This window comes from Phaenicophaeus curvirostris, chromosome 1 (genome assembly GCF_032191515.1).
Source record: "Phaenicophaeus curvirostris isolate KB17595 chromosome 1, BPBGC_Pcur_1.0, whole genome shotgun sequence".
Taxonomy (NCBI): domain Eukaryota; kingdom Metazoa; phylum Chordata; class Aves; order Cuculiformes; family Cuculidae; genus Phaenicophaeus; species Phaenicophaeus curvirostris.
The window spans coordinates 195,556,045-195,577,316 of NC_091392.1; the positions used below are offsets into that span (position 1 = coordinate 195,556,045).

A 21,272-nucleotide genomic window follows, 5' to 3' on the forward strand; every position below is an offset into this window, starting at 1 on the left:
GAAAGTTGCTTATTGCCATATTTGAGTCACAGTCACGCAGAAATGATGCAACGTCTGCTACTAAGGGAGAAAGAAAACAAGCAGAACTATATGTTTTATACCCAAAATTACTAAATGCTCATAACTGAGAACAATCTCAGCAATGGTGCTGACCTGTGGGCCGTCCAGGAAGGACAAAGTGTTGAAATAAAAAATGTGACAAAGAGAGTGCAAGAAAAGATTTACTTGCAAGTTCAAAGGGACTATCAAGATAAGGTGATATGGTCTTGTGGATTAACACCCTCAATCTTTATTAGGGAATCCTGCGCAAAAATATATATATAATACATGCATATATACAGTGCTTCCATAGCAACAAATCTATTATCAGACATCTTTGCAACACCCTAAAGAGCAAATCTCAAATAGCCTGGTTACAAGACAACTAAATAACAAAAACATACACCTTTAAGGAAAATAAAGAGTCAAAATAAATCGCTTCATGTCAGTGCTCAGACGTGCGGAGGCAGCAGGCTGCAGTGCAGTTACATAAGGATCAATGAATGCAAAATTTGGCCTCAATTAGTAAAATGTCTATCATTATGATAAGCTAACAAGGAGAGATATGCAAGTTACTGGAACATCTGGAACATATTTCAAGCAGTGAATAAAGATGAAATAAACGTGATGCACAGTACTGCAGAGTAAGAAGGCAGCAACCACATAGATAAAAGAGTGAGGCACTTTTTCTTTTCAGTCCCACTTTCAGTTATTCAATCTTCTCCCAAAGAGACCCTTCTGAGAATGCATTTTCTCCACTTTGGTGTGAAACTCAGAAGCTTATCTCTTGCATTAACATCCATTTGACTACTTTAGGGTTATTTGAGCAGGAACTAGAGAGAGAATACGGGAAAAGAGACCTTTTATGCCACGACAAAATGATCTCAACGCTCTTTCTGTTCATGAGGAACTCAAACAACATGGATCAGGTATTTCATTTAATGCTGTTAAAAGCAAGATTTGAGTTCTATAAAAAGGCCAGAACTGGAGTTAGGACTGAATTTGTTGGTCATATGCAAGCGAACTTGCTGAGAAAAAAACAGCCAACTAATCTGAAGATTTCTGAATCTTGAAATCTGCAAAGAAATTAATCATCCGGACAATTTCTCTGATTGAACAGACACAAAATCTCCAACAATGAAGATTCTGGAGCAATGGCAAGTAATTTATTAATCTGCCTTTCTGTAATTCATGCCTACTATATCTTGTAGTATCCATCATGAACTCAAAGATGAGAATATTCCTTTCATCTTTGTCACACTTCTTTATAAGAAATCCATGCCTGTCAGGTGTTTCCCAGGCTTCTCTTCTTCAAGCAGTGTAAGGCCAGAAGTTAACATTTGTACAACTATGAAAAACTTAAATAACGAATCATGTTCCTGAACCAGTAGCAATGAATGTATTCATATGGTAAGACTACAATCTGCAGTATTACAGAGCAATTTAAGTACCCAAAGTGATGGCTCATCAAGGTATAAGTACAGGGAAGGGGTTCACACCCACTAGCTTCTGGTCGAACCTACACTGCAAGAATCATATAATCACAGAATTACTGTAGTTGGAAGGGACCTCAGGATGTTTCTGTTCCGAACACCTGCTCTAAGCAGGTTCAACACCAAACTCAGACTAAGTTTGCTCAGAGCTTGCCCAGAGGTTGCCCAATTAGTTTTTCAAAACCTCGAGGGATGGTGATTCCACAGTGAAGAGCTCATGGTCTCATCAACAGGACTCAAACTGAGCAAACCAGGGTCATTTAACAGAAAATAAACTTACTCACTAAATTTTGTAGCATAGGCTGATTAACCTCCTAGCACATCAGTGCCTTTGACATATTTATTCTCTTTGCAATCCCAGGACACAACCATGCTCTGATTGTATTTTCACACACACAGAATTAAGGATGAGAAAGATTGTCATTGAAAGACTGAGTGAGTTAGGTGCCTAAATAATTTTAAAATTTTGTGCTAAGTATCTTGTTCCAGGTCACAGAGGATGCAATCAGCAACAAATAACACTGAGCCTCCTTCTCAGGAGGCTTAAGGAAAGTGAACCACTCCAGTGACCACTGAAGGAAAGAATAACCTCAATATTTCTCCTTCTTCACATCAGAAAGAAGTCATGGCATGAAAACATGGCAAAGCTGAATATATTCAGTCCAAGATTTCATTTCATATCAGAATTCAATTTCCTACAGCAACTCTTCTTGTTCTTCATTCTGTTACTTGGTAAACAATAAAATTACCTGTGGCAAAGCTTTCAGTGCTGCCAGTGCAGACATTCTTGAGGAGATTTCAAATTATCATAGAGAAAAAAACTCCTTACCAGACTGTTATTCAAAAAATACCATTTCTTTTGCCTTTTTTTGTTAACTGAATGGAAAAATGAATCCATTTTCATTATAGTATCTATAAAAAGAGTTCATTAAGAAACAGCTGTGATATAAATGAATAATTTTCACACTAAAATTTTCAAACATCAGTAAGTGGCACAGAGGAATTGCAAGCCACTCACTCATGAACAGAGAGAAGACTGGTTATGGAGATGGCCCATGGGCTGGGAGCTACACAAACCAATGTAGAAAAGTAAGAGAAGCAAAAATCCCTGTGAAAGGTAACAGCAGCTGTAGTATGGATTTGCTTACTGTTTCCTTAAGAGACTAAAATTGGGCTCAGTTTTTCCAACCCTTGCTAAACAATCTGTGTGATTTATATGTTTATACAAATATACTGAAGAAAAGGGAGAAATTTTTTGTTCCTAGGATGACATCTAGATAAACTGTAGAAAGCGAAGTACAAGGCTGTTCTCCAGTCTTCAATATTCCCGAAATTTTTAAATGAATTTCAGAATCTTGACTAAAAGTATCTTTCAGACTTATCTCTTCACTCTCCTCATTTTAGAAAGTACGTAAATTTCTTTGGTATTTTTTCCCCGCAGTTGCAGACACAGACAAACTCAAACAAACAATCTCCTGGTTCTCATCTCCTGACCAAGACAAGGAATGTGTTGCTTGAATCATGTCACAGGTTCTGAACACACACTATATTGCTTTGTCTATGCCTTTCATTTTGAAGCACAAGAAAATTAGAAAAGAACCAGATGATGAGCTGGTACAAGACAGATGCATCTTCTGAAATGAGAGAAATTTTGCTGATTGATACCATCTGGCCTAACATGGTGACCTAAGAATATTTGCTTTCTGAACAACCCACTTGCTCTGCATGGAACAAACAGTTTTCAAATGGATGCACTGGTCTGCAAAATCTTTAAAAACTATGGTCAAATTAAACACATTTTCACATTTTCTTCTGTTAAGAACTCATCATCTTGAAGGATTTATGTATTCCCACTCTTTTTGCATTATCTTTGCTAAAATTAATTTCTTGAAAACTTTGAGTCAGCCATAAGAAGAAGAGAAAGAGAAAAATACATCAGGTCAGCTTACTTTCAAGCAAGTTCTAAAAAGCTTATAGAACTGGCTAGTATGCAATGATATCAGCCATGTGAAAAAATATATCCTGGACATACCAAAGTAAGTTCCTGTATCACAGTAACTGGATTAAAAAGAACTTTTCAGCACCAGCCCATAAACTTGGCTAGCATTTTGATGACAAAAAGTTGAGCTCCAGTTGACTGTTGAGCATATTTGTTCCTGTGAGCCTGCCTGCAGCTGGGAACACGGGGAGGGAGGAAAGGACAAGGAAAGATCACTGTCTAGCCATCTCACACTTGGCTGCCTCTTTTTCTTCTCAACTGTTCACTTTCTCCTCCTACACAAACACCAACAACATCCCAGTCATTTCCTACTTGATTTTCCCACTTTGAAGACTTAACAGGAAGTTTCTTTCATCCTTGATTAGCAAATGCCCCTTTCTCACCTCCCAGTATCCCAGTTTCCAGGGCAAAAGGTAATGTGCGGTTTAAGTCATCCTTGATAAGTAAATCCATTCTGCCCCTTCCCCATCTCCCAACATCCCACTTTCCAGGGCAAAAAGTAACAACTGGGTCACTCACCCCTAACATCTGATGCAAATAATAATACTGCAGGCCTTGATAATAGAGCAGGAAGGTTTTCCAGAAGAGCCATACATTGAGGGAGAGCCAGGAAAACTAAAATGAAACAGAAACAAGAGATTGTAAGTCAAAGTCACAGTGCAAACTTTTCAGTGTTAATTTCATTCATAAAGCTCACAACTCTCTAGTTTCATAAACACAGAATCACAGAATCACAGAATCACTAGGTTGGAAAAGATCTCCAGGATCATCGAGTCAAATCATTCCTATCAACCACTAAACCATGTCCCTCAGCACCTCATCCACCCGTGCCTTAAACACCTCCAGGGAAGGTGACTCAACCACCTCCCTGGGCAGCCTGTTCCAGGGCCAATAACCCTTTCTGTGAATTTTTTTTTCTCATGTCCAGTCTGAACCTCCCCTGGCAGAGCTTGAGGCCATTCCCTCTTGTCCTGTCCCCTGTCACTTGGGAGAAGAGGCCAGCACCCTCCTCTCCACAACCTCCTTTCAGGTAGTTGTAGAGAGCAATGAGGTCTCCCCTCAGCCTCCTCTTCTCCAGGCTAAACACCCCCAGCTCTCTCAGCCGCTCCTCGTAAGACCTGCTCTCCAAATATATGTAAAGGGAACGGGAGAACAAAACTTCACGCATTTATCACAAAATATTTTAAAATATTAAAAGGAATAGCTCCGACGTGAGAAATTTTCACTTTCACTCAACTTCCCAAAACTTTATCTTTCTGCCTTAGAACTACTGAGAGCTGGGAAAACCTTCCACACACAAAATCTTTAAATCTCTAGCTGGGTGAAAACTAGCAACAAAGAGACAAAGGCAGGGCGACCTTGACCTCCAAGGAGACGCGTCTTCTCCCCGCATCCTCCCCCGGGTTTGCTAAGAGCGAGCAGACGGCAGCCCCGGCGCCGCCGCGCACCCCGGGGACCGGCATCCCCGGGACCGCCGCCCCGCCGCCCCCCGGCACCCGCGGCGCCCTCCTCCCCGCACCGGAGGGGGCAGCCCCCGTACCAGAAAGAGGTGTTTGCTCCCCTCATTGGCCAGCCAGCTCCTCCAGGACAGAGCCATGGTGCGGGGCGCCCGCTGGACGGGACCTAAGCGGGGGAGTTAGCGGGGGGAGGCGAGCGGTCGATCCCTCTTTTTCTGCCGTCGGGAGCCGGTCCTCCCCTCTCCCCACCCCTCACCCCCCGCCCAATCTTCCGGCCCCGCGCTTCGCCTTTGTCCGGCCCGGCCCAGGGGCTGCGGGGGCCGCGGAGCCACCGGCTCCTCGCTGCCCCCCGGCCTCCAGAAAGAGCTTTTTCCCCACGGGGGAAGCCCCGTCCGTGGGGTTCTCCCCGCCCCACGCTCTGCCCCCCCGGGCTGAAATGTGATACACAAAAAGAGGGAAAAAAAAAAAAGCAGGAAGGGAGTGGGGGAGCAGCCGTACGTGCTGCGGGTCTGGAGAAAACAAAGAGGCTGCCCGGGAAAGGGCTGAGGAGCTGAGCGTGAGGTCCCAGCTGGGAAGGGCCGCGTTGTACCCTGCCCCGGGCTTCATCCTGCCCCGGGCTTCATCCTGCCCCCATCGGGTGTCCCCCGTGGCAGAGACAGGCTTTGCCGGGCACGAAGGAACGACTGTGCGTGCACGGTGTGTAATTACACACTGGCACAGAAAAAAAAAAAAAAATATATATATATATATATATAAAAATTCCTTTGGGCACCTCCACACCCACAGTAGCCCTAGTTCTGATTGCTCTGATTTGCAACCAGTCTGGTTTGGGAGTGTTAAATAAAAAAAGAAGGGATTTTCTCTTCAGAAAGGAAGATAAAATATCTACTAATATTCCTCCAACTCTGGTAACTTTGTCCTGGAGGAAAGAATTAAGAACTAACTGCACAGTCTGCTCCGTTAACCAGGAAACATGTAAAAAGGTGACTTGATAGTAAGTTACATGAAAGTGAAGTGTTGGTCCTCATGTTTGCATCAAAAGAAGCGTGGCCAGCAGGGCAAGGGAGGTGATTCTGCCCCTCTATACCTCTCTTGTGAGACCTCTCTGGAGTCCAGTGTCCAGTTCTGGAATCCTCAACATAAAAAGGAAGAGGTCCAGAGGGGGCTACAAAGAGGATCAGAGGGCTGGGGCACCTTCCGTACGAGGACAGGCTGAGAGAGCTGGGATTGTTCATCCTGGAGAAGAGAAGGCTCTGAGGAGATCTTATAGCAACCTTCCAGTACCTGAAAAGGGTCTACTGGAAAGCTGGAGAGGGACTATTCATAAAGGCTTGTGGTGACAGGACGAGGGGGAATAGGTATAAACTGGAGAGGAGCAGATTTATGCTTGACATGTTGCCAAGGGGCGTTGTGGATTTCCCATCCCTGGAGGTGTTCAAGTCCAGGTTGGGTGGGTCCTTGGGCATCGTGATCTGGTGGGATGTCCCTGCCCATGGCAGGGGGATTGGAAGTAGATGATCTTTAAGGTCCCTTCCAACCCAAACTATTCTATGATTCTATGATTCTATGATTCTATGATTCTATGATTCTATGATTCTATGATTCTATGATTTGGGTTTAGTGGAAGTTTTCCGGAGGGGGAGTTGCACCAGATGCCGATTTTTATATTAAGAAAAAGCTTTAAATAAACCCTTGTTGCTAGCAGCTTTTAAGTACAACACCCTCATGAGTCACCAGGGCAGCTTCCACTCTAAACTTCGCATCATAGTGCACAGGGCTGCTCCTTGAGATAGCAGCAGCAGCGACAGCTGGCAGCAGAGCAAGGCTGTTTTTCTGGGAGATGCCAAGTCCAAGGAGCAGTGTTGAGAAGTCTCAGTGTTGAGGAAATTTTGAATTTAGAACTCCCTAGAATCGTACTTTGATGCCAAAGCAGCTCTAACAGAAGAAGTAATAATATAGTTTATCTTGTTTGATATTTCCATTCATTTTCTCATTTATGTTGGAATGTAAATAGAAGTGGAAGCTGCTTAGAGAGAAGCAGATGATGAAATTCTCTAGACAAGCATGTCAAAGCTGGAATGACAGAAAATAAAGCTTGTAGGATATGTCATGCCTAATAACATGGGGCCTCGGCCAAAGCTGAAGCCGCAGCAAGCACAAAAAAACCCAAAATAATTTGCCCATGCCATATGCTGTACTTCAAAATACCCTTAGAAATGTCTGTGAAAAATCAGCTTATGCAGGATTTGACTGCCCACTCACATGTAGCTGATGACTCACGCATCAGCAACTGTACTTCACTGCCCACTTACCAAGCACCGTAATGCGTGTGGAGAACATGACTCATGTACCATTTGACACTGGATCCTGCATCGTATCTAGGTACAGAGCAAGGAATGTGGTTTTGTAGAAAGCGTCCCCTTTTTCTTTCTCCCTGGAAACAAGCAAGGGTTTTGAATTGGTTGAGAGAGACCAGTGCCACACTAATACATACACATCCTCCCTCCATAGAAAAGGCTGAGCTTGCAAGTGGCTATATCATGCCTTCACAGAGACCTCTGGAAGCTTTTTGTCTTCTTTCTGTTTTAGACTATCCCAGATGTATGTGAGCATGTGTCTTGAACTTGTTGGTAAGAGCACTCAGAAGTGGCTATAGATGCTAGTTATAACATGAATAATTAGAAAAGTTATAACGTGGCTTTTAAACGTCATTTGGTCTTTTGTGCTTCTTGAACATCCAGTCTCCAGATATGACATTTGTTGTGCTTTACCCTACCAGCTGAACAGACCACTGTCAAGGCAGGCGGTCTCTCTTAGAGATACATTCTTTCTCTGATAAGGTTTCTTCTTCTGTATCGGCAAAGTCACCCTGACTGCACGCTCACTTTCCAAGTCTACTTGCCATCAACATCCACTACACTCAGATCCATTCTTCCAGAGTTTATCCTTGTACTTTACAAGATTTTGCTGAGTGTTGTAGATAATGTTACAGACATAGATTAAAAGATCTCTGGTGCTCAAACTTTGCTTATGTACCTGAGAGTGATCCAGATTCAAACCACCTAAACTCCTAGGTATTTCTATTTCTCAGCATATCATGACCATCCTGCAAGTTCCTGCAGTGACATGTGATGTGAGCACAACATCCTTCGAGTCTGGGGAACAATGTGGGCACTTTGTCTTCAGCTCTGTTGCAATCTAGATTTAGGCAGAGAGGTCCTTAAATTCTACCGGCATCCCTAAAGTAATTGATCCAGTGTGCTTCTCAGAGTATCTACTCTTTACACTGAGCTCATGGGAGCAGAAGGAAATGTTGACACCGATTTCATTACAGAGAACAGGAAAAGCTACATTTCTGCATAACAGCTGAGTGATTAGAGCACTTATCTGGTGGTAGGAGAGATGAACCTTTCTCAAAGAACTGAAGCCATTGGATTCACAGAATAACCAGGTTTGAAGAGACCCACCGGATCATCGAGTCCAACCGTTCCTATCAAACACTAAACCATATCCCTCAGCTCCTTGTCCACCCGTGCCTTAAACACCTCCAGGAAAGTTCCCTAACCGCGGCTCTTCACTGGGGTCAAGGAAGGAAGCAGTCTCCAAGTGAACCACTGTGCAGCCAGGAATGCAAAAGAGGTCAAAGAAAACAGGAAAGGATGCTGGCTAACTCGTAACAGCATGCATATCAGGAAGGGAGAGGATCATCTAGGAGAAGGTCTGGGATGTCAGTTCATTTTTTATTTCCATTGGAAGAAGAAATGCAGAATAAATTTCAAAATCCAAATTGTTCAGGAGAAAACTGCAATCACAGAAGTAACCAGAAATAGAAAGATTTCCCCACAAATGAACTTCTTGTATTTCTTGGAAACTTTCTCATTACACTTAAGCTACATGCTGTTTGCCTTTTTATCACTTTTCCTAAAAATCTAGTATGTACTCACAACATAAGGGTGAAATAGCAACCAAAATGTATGTAACTCAACATCTGTGCCATGTGAGTAAAAGCAATATCCTGTTCAATGGCATATGACTTTTATGGCATTACATGTTGTGTCATTTCTTTCCTTTTTTGAAACTGGATCTTTGCATTTGATGCATACCATGAGATCAGCTTGCTTTCTTTTATGCTCCCTGATGGACTTGGAGGCCTCCCTAGGGTGAAATGTTTCTCCAGATTTGGGTGACAGCCAAGCTTATTAATGTCAGTGAAGCTGCAGTGATTCATGGTAAAGAATTATTTATTGCTGCCATAGTGTCAAGGGGTATTAGGCATGGCCCAGGCCTACACTTTACATTACAAGAAAAGTAAAATTTATGCACAAAGACTTCAAATTAAATGTCAGAAAGCAATGAATGGAGATCTGATCCTTGATTCTTGTAGACACAGCAAAATGGGCAGCAAGGCACCAATGCACTGGTAGCATTAGCAGGGTGTGTTTTGCTTCCATTGAAACTCTCTCCTAAACCAAGGCATTTGGCCACAGCTCAGCTCCGTGCAACATGTTCAAAAACATGACAGGAGGTCTTACAGTATTTTGTCCTCAAATAACCTCCTACACAGTCCTGATTTAAACAAGATAGCTTGACAACTCCAACACAGGGCAACGTCATTCATCATAAAAGAATGCAAGCACATAGCACATGGGGAAAATGTGTATAATAAATACAGCTGGAGTGCATTCCATGACAATTTGGGAGAAATGTCAGTTATATTTATTTATACAACTGTTTGTAAGATTTTTCTTGAACACTTATTACAGAGTTGAACGACATACCTAGGAATCATGAACACATAGCATCTTTTAAGAGGTTTTAAGTCTAGACCATCTTCCACTGAATTTTTGGGCCTTTCCCTTATTTTGCTAGGAGTGAAGACCAGGTCTGAGAACATCACAGGGTTAAAATGTATCCTGCATTGACTTTGGAGGTTAAAGATACTATTATGTACCCCGAACTGGCATTACAGAGTTTCTCAATCAATTATTTCTGTATTTGGCCAATCAACTCTGAGCTTGAGCAGTTCTTCAAAAAAAAAAAAAAATTGTACTTTTAGTTTAAAACTTTGGAAGAGGGAAATAAACACAACCTAGGAAGCTAAATGATTCCTAAGTTAATTCTTTGGCTTCTTTCTTTCTTTTTTGAGGATGCACCATAATCTTAGACCAAACAGGACTAAAACCATTTTGGGAGAGCTGGCATTGCCATGCATTTTGCTCGTACAAGGAAATGAATCTACCATCAGAAATTCCTTTTCTCTTCAGTTTCATGGAACTTACTGTCAAGTCACCTTTTTACATGTTTTCTGGTTAACTGAATGGACTGTGCAGTTAGTTCTTAATTCTTTGCTCCAAGACAAGGTTTCCAGGGTTGGAGGGATTTTAGCAGATATTTTATCTTCATTTCTGAAGAGGAAATCCCTTCTTTTTTATTTAACACTCCCAAACGAGGCTCATTGATGTTGTAGGTAAGAGTACAACTAGCTTAATAAGTTACAGAATACTCCTCTGCTCGTATGCCAAGTTACTGCATTTGCCAGTTTGGGTACAGCACTGCACTGAAGATTATGAATGCTTCTAGACCGTGAATAAAAAACTATTGAACAGATTTGTGGTGGAAAAAAGAGTTACTGAGCAATCACACTAACACACCACCACTGAAAAACAATCCCTTGTGATGTACACTTCATAAATAAGTTATATCTTTCAAAGAGAGACCAGAGCTTTAGTGGAATCATTAATAACTGAATGTTGGAACAGTCCATGAAATGAGTGAAAGCTGAGCAAGAAATGCTTAATATCAGCAAAGTCATTTGTCAGGTAGAAGGAGAGAGCAGGTTAAGAATGCACAGCAATAATTTAAGACAAAAGAAAAACATTCTTTTACATCTCCAGTAGCTTGCATCCCAAAGTGGCATGGTGCATACTAACACTGTGCCAGGGCATCCTGATTCAATGCCAGAGCATAAAGGTCAGTGCCAAATAATCTGCAGTATCCAAGTTTCCCAGGGGCTCATCGAGATCACATCAGTCATGGTTAACTGAAAAATTTTAAACAATTACAGTACAAACCTCAGTTCTTACAGTTTACAGAACATAGTTTACAGAAACTCTTAAAGTCTACAGTACAGCATCCAACAACATGCTTATACAAACATCATAAATATCAACATTGAGTAAACATTCATAATTCCTCAATTCTTGGAAAAAGTCTTTCCTTGAAAGAGTGTAAAGTTAAAAGCATCAAGACCGCAGATCCAAGAGATTGGCACATTCTTCCACATTAACTCTGCCAAAATGGTGCTTGCACTCTTATTAGAAAGCTAGTGAAACAGGAAAAAAATGGGAAAGGCAAGGGCAAAGGAGGACACATAGCTAAGAAAGGAGCTCTGAGGAGGAAAGCTGACTTTTATCCATGACAAAACAAATTAAAATCAGGAAAGCACTTTTGATACATCAAGATAAAAAGTGAGCAAATTCTGGTTAGGTATCCCAGGTACTAGAAATTCCCACCAGAGGAAGAATTCATTCTTTGTCTATTCATATTGTCACATCTCAGTATCCTCTTATAAAAACACCTTGGCCAACTTTATTAGTCATTTAATCTGAGGTACATTTGTCTTTGTAAAGCTTGCTCAAATCGCTCATGAAGAGGACTTCCATGGCAGCTCGCTGCTGTCTCCACATTTGAGAATGAAATTTCCATGAAAATGCAGAAAAGAGCTATTCAGATATTTCTACCCTAATTACTCTGTCTCTAAAAGTTTACCTTCTAAAAAGTGCCATTGGGCTGCCTTCAAGTGCTGCCTGTATGGACAGGGAATCTGAAATGCAGTATGTGCTGCTGTTGGAGGTGTGAAAATCTCCAAACGCCCAGCACACAAGCAGGTGAAATGTTGAAACAGTACCAGAAAAAAAAACCCAAAAAAAACCAAACAAGCAACTGAACAAACACCAAAACACAGAAGCAATGATAGGAACATGCCAGGCCAGTCACACAGACTTAAGGCAGAAAAGTTGACTATGCTATACAGCAGCATTTGTCAGGGAGGTGAGAAGTAATACAAACACAGTGAAAGAGCAAGATCTGCTTAGCTTGGAGAGGAACAGTGGTATGGGATTCAATCAGACAAAGCAACAACAGTTGGCAGTAAAAGAGTCAACATAAGTGAGAGAAAGCGCTCTGCCACTCATTGAATAAAGGAGAACACCAGTACATGAATAAATATTTATACCCTGTCCATAGTTAAATTTAGCCTGGATACTAGATGAGGTGAAGCAAAAGGCTGGAACAGCTTTCCAGTAAGAGTAGTGGGGGGAAAAAAGAACTTGTTAAATGTTAGAGCTCTATTGTTTTATGAAAAGGACTGTATAGTATCTTCTGGAATAATTGGAAGACTGTTAAATAATCCACTTTCAGAAAATGTCTTCCAGTTCAAACACATCTTCCAGCAATTTTTAGAATAACTCGAGACTACCACCCAGGACTCTCAACAGTCAGGCACAGTCCCTACTTCACCACTACTTCCATTTTTAGTAGTAGGTTTTTGGGGCAGAATTTCTAAGTTATTTCTGATGATTTCTTTCCAATTTAATATTGAACATAATGTTTGTCTCCCTTTTCAATTAAAATACTCTTGAACTTTCTTGATAATGTGCCTATTATTGTCACAAATATGGTGACTTACTCCAGAACACAGCTATTTTTGTAAAGTAATATTTAATATTCTCACTTGGCAATTAACTGCACTGCAAATTTAACTCTTTTTGTCAGCCTTTTAGAACTTGCAGAGCCACGGTGTTAGAAGGTCCCCATGCCCCGTTCAGTTTCATGAAGCACAATTACATGTGGAAGTTTCTGTGGATCATATTGCATTTAGTGCTAAGACAAGATAAACAACATCAGGCAAGATAGTTTAGAGAAGAAAGATTGTGAGTGTTATGAGAAGATTACAGGGGATATACTCCAATCCTGTATTTTTATTCAATTAGGCTTTCATCCAGTAAAGGTCTTAGGCACACATTTATCTCGAACTATACTAAGCATTGACATCCAGTCTAACTTAGCTTACAGTTAAGTAAAGGGATTTCTTTGCTTGGTAAGGTCTTTCAGCACATGTGTAAGTGCTTTGCTGAGTCAAAGTCTTGCACAGGAGTAAATGAGAAGCAACAATACTGTAGTGCATGGAATTATGTCATTTAGACGGGGAAGAAATCGTGTCTGGTTATTTCTCCTTGTTCTCACCTCAGTATTCTGAGTAAGCAGTTTTATTAGAGACAGTCATTATGAAAAACCTTGAGGCAAAATGCTGCTAGTTTGAAAAAAAATCATCTTAAATGCATTTCAAGTTTAATAACACATGTAAGTGTTAATGGATATCTAGAGGATTTTCTTGCCTAGAGAGATATGCTTGTGACTGGTGCTATGACTTTTTTTTAAACCATGCCATTATTTTCCAAAGTATCTTAAGTAGAAAGTTAGAACAAGTCTTAGTTATTTGAATCTATTATGGTCTCTCTTACTAGACAGTCTTCTGAGAGAAGCTGAAGGTCTACTCGTTGTACAATAAAGACTTAGGTTAGAGTTAATGTTCTTCGTTCCTCTAGAGGCACGAGCATTACACAAACCCTTGCAAATTAATGAAACAATTTTCTGCTGAGGTTAATTAAACTGAGCCAACCAAGAGCCTTATGAAAGGTAGGTCTTGAGTTTGTGTGAGGCCAATTCCACAAATGAGAAAAAAATACTCTTGCATGGCAGCCTCACCTCTCAGCTACACAGTAAGTGAACTATTTACACAACCATTTAATATCCGCCTGACCATGTCTTAAGATAGCAGTGTTCTCTTTGTCCTTATTCATGTGGTGTGTCTGAAGAATTTGCTGCAGTCAACTTTCTGTATTGCAAGTCCAATATATGTTAGCCAAAGGTTTTCCCCTGAGAACAGTGCCACTGCGGATTATTTTAAGCGTCACTGAAACTAAGGGATGCAACCAAAGTCACTTGCCTCTTTTCTCTCATTTAAGAGAAGAATTCACAGAATCACCAAATCATTTAGGTTGGAAAAGACCTTTAAGATCATGGAGTACACCCATAAACCTAACACTGCCACATCCACCACTAAACTGTGTCCCTGGTCCAACAATCAAAAAGGTTATTGAAAATAAATATCACCAGAAAAGAGGCACATTTCTGCTTCAAAAGGCAAGTTTGCCAAAGGTGAATTTATACAGGACAGAAGACCGAAGATTACATTTGCACATGAAAGTATTGCGAGCTAAAACCAAAAGAAACTGATGGAAGAAATAGAAAACCTGTGCCCCCCTGAATAAGAATATCAAGGTTTCTAGCTGATGAAAAAAAGCACAGAACACAAACAAAGATAATCTTTTTTTGTACTAGATCCCTTGCTAAGGAAATGCAAATGTACATTCTTTATTAATAAACACATTTTTGCAAATACTTACAGTATCAGGAAGTTCTTGTTTTTTTCAAACATTTTTTCTTTCTGCAAGTCTAGCTCTACTGATTTAAAAAGCAAAGGAATAGTGTAGATAATAATGACATGGTTTCTTCAATTAATATGTGCACAAAATTAATAGTTCAGTATTTCCAACTTTCATCTCAGGGAAAATATATAAGATACAACTAATTTAAAACAAATGTACTTTTTCCCCCAAGTAAGAATTCTTCTATCATTATTCATCCTTTTTTTTGCTTAAAGTATTATGATCACTTTATAAACTAGAACAGAAGAATAACATCTATATCCTATTATGCTGGGCTCTTGGAATTACAGCAGCAATTTCTCCTTACTTGGTAATTTGTTGCCTAAAAGCAATTTCACTCTTTAAATGTTATTAAAAAGCAAAAGTATTTTTCTCATACATAGACACTTCGAAGCACATTAAATCACCTAAATAATGAATGATATAACAAGTATTCTTGAGTAGATTTTCTGCATGTTCTTTTTATTGCCCTGTACTCTCAGTGGAATTTAAGCTATCATCATCTGCTTTGGAAGCCAAAAATGTGTATTGCACTATCAACTAAACAGTTAATAATAATTAATCTTAAAGAATGTAGAGGGGAAGGATTCATAAAGATGTCTAAAATACAAAGGTCAGTAAACATTATAATTTTTCCTTAATTTAATACAAATCAAATTTTGCATTTTGGCTGAGAGACATTAGAAGAAAGTGAAATATGCTTGCTAGGAATGAAATGCATTTATATTTTCCTGCCAGCAAAGGTAACCAACTGACATCAGAAATGAAAAGAAATAAACAAACAAGATATAGTCAATTCTCTGTGAAAATGAAAAACATTTTTCTGTAATTAAATTGCTTCCCAAAGGAAATAAAATTTTCAGTTCAATGCCAGAGTCTTTCATCAGATAACATTCCCTACTGTCTAAAGGGAGGGTGCTGGAACACTGAGGTACTAAGGTACTAGCATTTTTGAGTATATCTATAAGATTTGTTTGACAAGAATTAATGTTTTTAATAGGAAAAACCTATTTCAGCAGAAAATTATTTTTCCTCCTTGGTTGCAGCTCATTTACATTCTCAAAGCTTTTCTCTTTTCCTTGTTTTGCTACACATTGCTAAAGGAAATCACCAAGACATTCTCTTTAGGTTTCTCTGCAAGTAGAGCTACCTGCCATCTAGACCATCCTGGATACATCTTCCACCAAAACATGCTGTCTTGAGGGAAATTGAGGACTTGGGCTGCCTGTCTAAAATTTCGAGACATACAGCAACTTGATAAATCTATAACGCTTGATCTCTGTAAAGATGTCACGTCTGTTTTTTTGGAAGTAGGTCCTTCCTGAAGTCTTTTTTTTTTTTTGCATACAGATAATCAAGTCACTCAAAAAATCAAAACACAGTTCATGATGGTAGTGGACCAAGTAAGAAAAACAATGGAATGAATGCCAGATCACTGATAATGACTATTAGATCTAAAGCTTATAACCAAGTGGCATCTGATACTGAACCTCTGAGGTTTGTCCTCAGTCCAAGAAGATTTGAACCTGTATTTCTGTACCACCAATTTCCAGGGTAGGCTGGAGTGTAGATACACTACTGAAACTCCAGTGCGCTAAACAATGCCAAATTCAGGCAGCAAAAGGAAAGAAGATCACAAGTCATATCTTGGCTCTGCCACAAGTGGAAGAGCACAAATAGAAAGAATAAATTCTCTCTTGCAGTCCCAGCTGCTAGCATTGCTGCTGAGTAGCACATTAACAAGCTAATAAAACTTGTTGAAAACAGCTGCTCCTTAAATTAGTTCACCAGGTGCTTACCTTCTTCTTTTGTGTGACATGTCACATTATTATAGTAGACACAGATGGATCCAGAAAATCAGGTATTTTTATTAGTAGTCTATGACTGTTGTAATTTGAGATACAGAATTTCACAGTCATTCTTCTGACATGCTGTTATACATTTCAGGGAGATGTGATAAATGTTAATGAAGCATTATGAAATGTAACTATAAAAGTTAAAATCAGCTTTATGTTTTTCCAAAACAAGATCTTTGTAATTTCCACTTTGGAACAATTCTGGAACATAGTTTTTATTCAAAACGCCAATGTTTTCTTTGAAGCAGACATTTCCTTTTCTTTCTTTTAACTAAAAACTCAGTGATGGGCAATAAGGTAATACTGTAGTAGTGGCTTTAAACGCTGTACCAACAAAGCTCTATTACCAGTCTACTGCAGAATTCATGAATTTTGGCCTATGTGCTACTTCTGTTCCAAGTGCTACATCTACACTTCCTCCCAGTCCTCTCTGGTCTCTGCATAGACTTCTCCTGCAGCTGGAAGGAGATGACATTAGAAGCAAATTACAGGTCCCTTCTCTCTGCCCTGAGGGGTAACACTCTCTAGAGCAGCGTACTGAAGGCTCAGGTTTAGCAGTCTCAAAGGATGAGTGAGGAAGATAGAAGCCTGCAGTCCAGGGATAGTCCTGCGTATTAAGTGAGTGAAGAACAGGGAGTCCAGCAACCTTCTGCAGCCCTCACCTTGAGATAAAGTTCTCAAGGAGTATTTTGGTGCCTCAGCAACTTTGGGCAGGGAAGGAAGAAAGAAAGAAGGGAACCCACAGCCAGAGTCACCTCAAAACCTATGGAACTTTTTCTGGGAGGCTTATTAGGATTACCAAATACATAAATACATGTGTGTCTCAAAGGAGTTTGAACAGTATCATCTGTTGCGCTAAGAGAAATATTTACCTCTTTAGCTGAAAGCTGTAATTCCACTAGCTTGTTGCAATCATCATCTGCTATGCTCCAGTCAGGTAAGATATACTGCAAGGGCAACAGTCATGCCTGGATGGGAGTGCTGAGTGCCTGGGTGGTCACCACATCCCCCAGTACACAAAAATAGGCATCACTCACTGAGTACTGCTAATACAAGAGTGCTGCAACAGTTTATCTCATCTTCTAGGCAAACCTGTGCATCATATGAGTGCTGTTTGTTCAGCCACAATCCTAAATTTCAATCTGTTTTAACAGAAATCCACAGTACATGTGCTTATGCATTTATAAAGACAAACATATATTTACTGAAAGTAACTTCTCTTTGTTATAGCTACAACCAAACAAGCTGTTGTGATGATAAATTGGAATATGCATCTTAAAGATCCTGGTAGAATTTTATATTTTATCCATCTGTTTTATGTCCCACAATGTTTGTAAGCATCATTATAGAATCATAGAATAGTTTGGGGTGCAAGGGACCTTAAACATCATCCAGTTCCAACCCCTCTGCCATGGGCAGAGACATCTCATCAGACCAGGCTGCCCAAGGCCGCATCCAGCCTGGCCTTGAACATCTCCAGGGATCCACTACTTCCCTGGGCAACCTGTACCAGTGCCTGACCACTCTCATCATAAAGAAATTCCTCCTTATATCTGGTCTAAATCTGCCCCTCTCCAGTTTATACCCATTGCCCCTAGTCCTATTACTACAATTACAGCTGCGCTTGGATATTTGAAACACTTCTCCACATTAATTCATACAACCTGTAAAGCACCTCTGCTTTCTGAAAACAAGAATAAATGACAAATTATTGTAGTGTACATATAACATGTATATTATAATATAAAAGTTCTGTAAGAATTGCAACTGTTGCCCTTCTGTCACTCACATTATATTAATCAAACCTAGGCAGTGATATTTCAAACTTGTACTATAGTGTGATGAGTGCAATTCTAATTTAGCTGGACATTTCCAATGCTTTGATTGTCAAATCATATAAATGAGGGACCCATAAACTGATGTATAACAAGCACCTGTACCAGTCCGTTAAAAAAAAAAATAGGAATAATTTATAGAGTTGTTTTTTATTTAAACTGTTTGTTACATTAAAAAATTTTCTTCCTGTTATTTCAATGCACTAGAATGAAATAACTCTGAACAGTACAACAAACTTCCTAGAAATGTCATTTCATTAGGGTAACCTAGCCTGGGGACTGGAAAGTTTGCTTTGGCTTTGGTTTCATTCCAAAGATAATGAAGCTAACATAATATGGAAAAGGTCTGGCAATATTATATCTAAAACGACATCACTGGTTTATACCAAGAGTCACGTGTTTACATTTAAAAAACATACTTAAAAAAAACATTCTTAATGAGTAAATACACAAGGAGAATGATGGAAGGGGGTTTTTATATATCTAAGTAACCACTACACAATCACCACTGGCTAGCATCATCCTTGAATGTAATTTTCCATCCTTACCAAAGATAGGAAAGACAGTAAAACAATCTGAAGTCAAGGCAACTAATATCAAGGATATTTGTAGCTATAAGAGGTGGTACAAGGCCACCAGCATTTTTTTTGTAAGCATGAGATTGAAGTACTTGAAGGAGGTCAATGAAGTGGCTTTAGAGATTTTCACAGCAAGCTCCTTTTAGCAAGAAAGACAAAATGGGGAAAAGTGCAGTTCATATTTGCTGGCAAATTTAGTAAATGAACCAGGAAGGTCAACAGTATGTCTGACTAAGGCTAGTGGCTGACATTGTGATGTCAAATGACAGGTAATAACCAACAAGGTGCTTCACAGCCTAAGGAGTTTGTGTGAAAGGGAGTAATTCACCAGTGATTGATAACGAGATCTTTTCCATATGAAGAAGGATGGTTCACAAATCAGTGCCAAAACCTTCAGTGCTGGCTGCAGGGACAAGCTCCATTATCTTCACATCCTGTCTGTAAAACGAGGCCAATGATGCCCCCTAATCTTTCAACATTCATGTTATGCAGGGAAATGTTACTGTTTTTACTGTTCCTGAAAGTGATCAGAGACAAAGACCTAGATAAACAGGCAAAAGACAGTTGTGTTGCTTTGAGTTGGGTTGGGTTTTTATTCTGTGAGACTAATACTCTAGTTCCTTATCTCACTAATTTAGCCGTCACTGGCAGTTAAAAAATAAACCGCTACTTTGACTATGAGACACAATTATTATCTTAAAAAGACCCACCATCTCTATTTTTAGAGTCAGATGTCTTAGACATCAAAGGTTTTGCAGCAGAGGCTGAAGAACAGGTTGGTGGATTTTGCCCTTATGCTCAGTGAGCTGTCTTCTACCCTACAGGATCCCAGTTAGGTAAGGGTTCTAATAAATCCTACCAGGGGTAGCCCAACTATAATTAAGGTTTTCAGATGAGAACCAGACTTGGGTGAGCAAGTAATGTTCAGCTTGATAACTGCTGGGAAGAAGACATGCCTAGGCCAGAGTGGAAGCACAACCATTAAGATCCTTGAGAACTGCCAGTGTTAAAGCAATGCATCTAAAACAGCATGAATCCCTCTGAATTTCTCAGAGAAAAAAAACCCAAAAAGTAACATGCCATCCTTTCCTGTTAACACAGACCCACTGTAGGACAAGATTTGTTTATCAGGATGTTTCTTTTGTCTTCAGAAGACTGCCTCTCTACTTTTAATAAATCTTGTTGTTAGGCTGGATTTTGGTTTAGGTTTTTGGGGTTTTTTTTAATTAGATCCTTGGATGGAGAGTGCTTAGCAAAGGAACCATCTTGCTGTTTAAGAATTTTCTTTTTATTTCTTTTTTCATATTGTTCATCCATTGTGTGGCCTCACACTTCTCTGTATTGCATCGTACACAGAATATTCTGTTTCCTCTGGAGCTTTTTTATTATGTGCATCACTGCAGAAAATAAGCATTTCTAGCTTTCACAAATTTGCATGCAGCCTTGTGAGATGTCCTCATTTTACAGAGAAGAAACTGAAGCAGGGTGTCTTGACCCTAAAATGCTTACTGATTCTGTTTGTGTGATTCTTCTGTTCCTACATCCTTCAATTTTTCCCTCTTCTGATCTCCAATTTTGTTGTCTTTCCACTTGTTACTCTACAAGCTTTACAAGACCGATAGCCCTCCTCATCTTTGTGTCTTGTCAGTGCTAAATAAACAAAGCAGCATGATAGAAGATCATTTTTTCCCACACAGATTGAGAAAGAATTCGTGGTTCTGGCCATTTTGCCAGGCACATGTCAAGTTAAACAACAGTTCGTTAAACAACAGTTTGGGGAAGAGAGGATGTTTGGACTCTCAGTACCTTTTCTTTGCCTCCACTTTTTCAAAATAATTCTCTAATCAAGGCCATACAACACTCAGGCAGATTGAGTTCACAAGGAAACTTCTTTAGGGACTGTGTGCTCTCCAGCCCACAAGGACATGTATTTCTACAGACTAAACATAACAGATATGTGTCTCTGGCACTGCAAAGCCAGTCCAGTTTCCAAAGCTGTCCTGGAGGCTCCAGCCTCTGTGCAATGTTAAGTGACCCAAAATGCAGAAAAAACAACATGTAATTCATATTATTATTTATTGTATTCCAAACATCCAAGTTCAGATTATAAAACCCTGAAAAAAATGCCTTAGCGTGCAATATCCATTCAGGGTCAGGCAAATGGCTTTCTACATTGTCCCTGTGGGCAGCCAAGATATGATGCCTAGGGAAAAAAAAAGAAGAAAACAGTAAGAGTCTTAGGGATGCTTCTGCAAAATGATCTTTCAGCATCACACTAGTTGTGACCCAGTGAGTTCCTAAGAGTCAGTCTTTGTTCTTAATCCTTGTAGTGTTTTTCCTTCCATTGATTGTCCATCATTTTAAGAACCTTATAGATTTTCAGTGTCTACTACCTCTACCTGTAAGAAATTCTGCTGCTGAACAAATATTTTCTTCTGTTGCTTAAGACTGCTTACCTAACCGTTTCACTTGACATCTCCTGTTTATTATTTGTAAGTACAATTGT

The 21,272-nt window shown here is 39.8% G+C and overlaps 1 protein-coding gene across 1 annotated transcript in view; it reads right to left on the bottom strand.

The window, feature by feature from the left end:
- The window catches only part of NOX4 (NADPH oxidase 4), a 107,014-nt gene extending 101,856 nt beyond the window's left edge, over positions 1 to 5,158 (bottom strand). Inside the window, exons 1-2 of the mRNA XM_069883314.1 lie at positions 5,072 to 5,158; positions 4,051 to 4,146 (exon numbers count right to left, since the gene is read on the bottom strand). Of these exons, the coding sequence (XP_069739415.1) occupies positions 4,051 to 4,146; positions 5,072 to 5,128 (153 nt within the window). The 5' untranslated portion in view covers positions 5,129 to 5,158. The remainder of the gene's footprint in view (positions 1 to 4,050; positions 4,147 to 5,071) is intronic.
- Between the last annotated feature and the right edge of the window lie 16,114 nt (positions 5,159 to 21,272).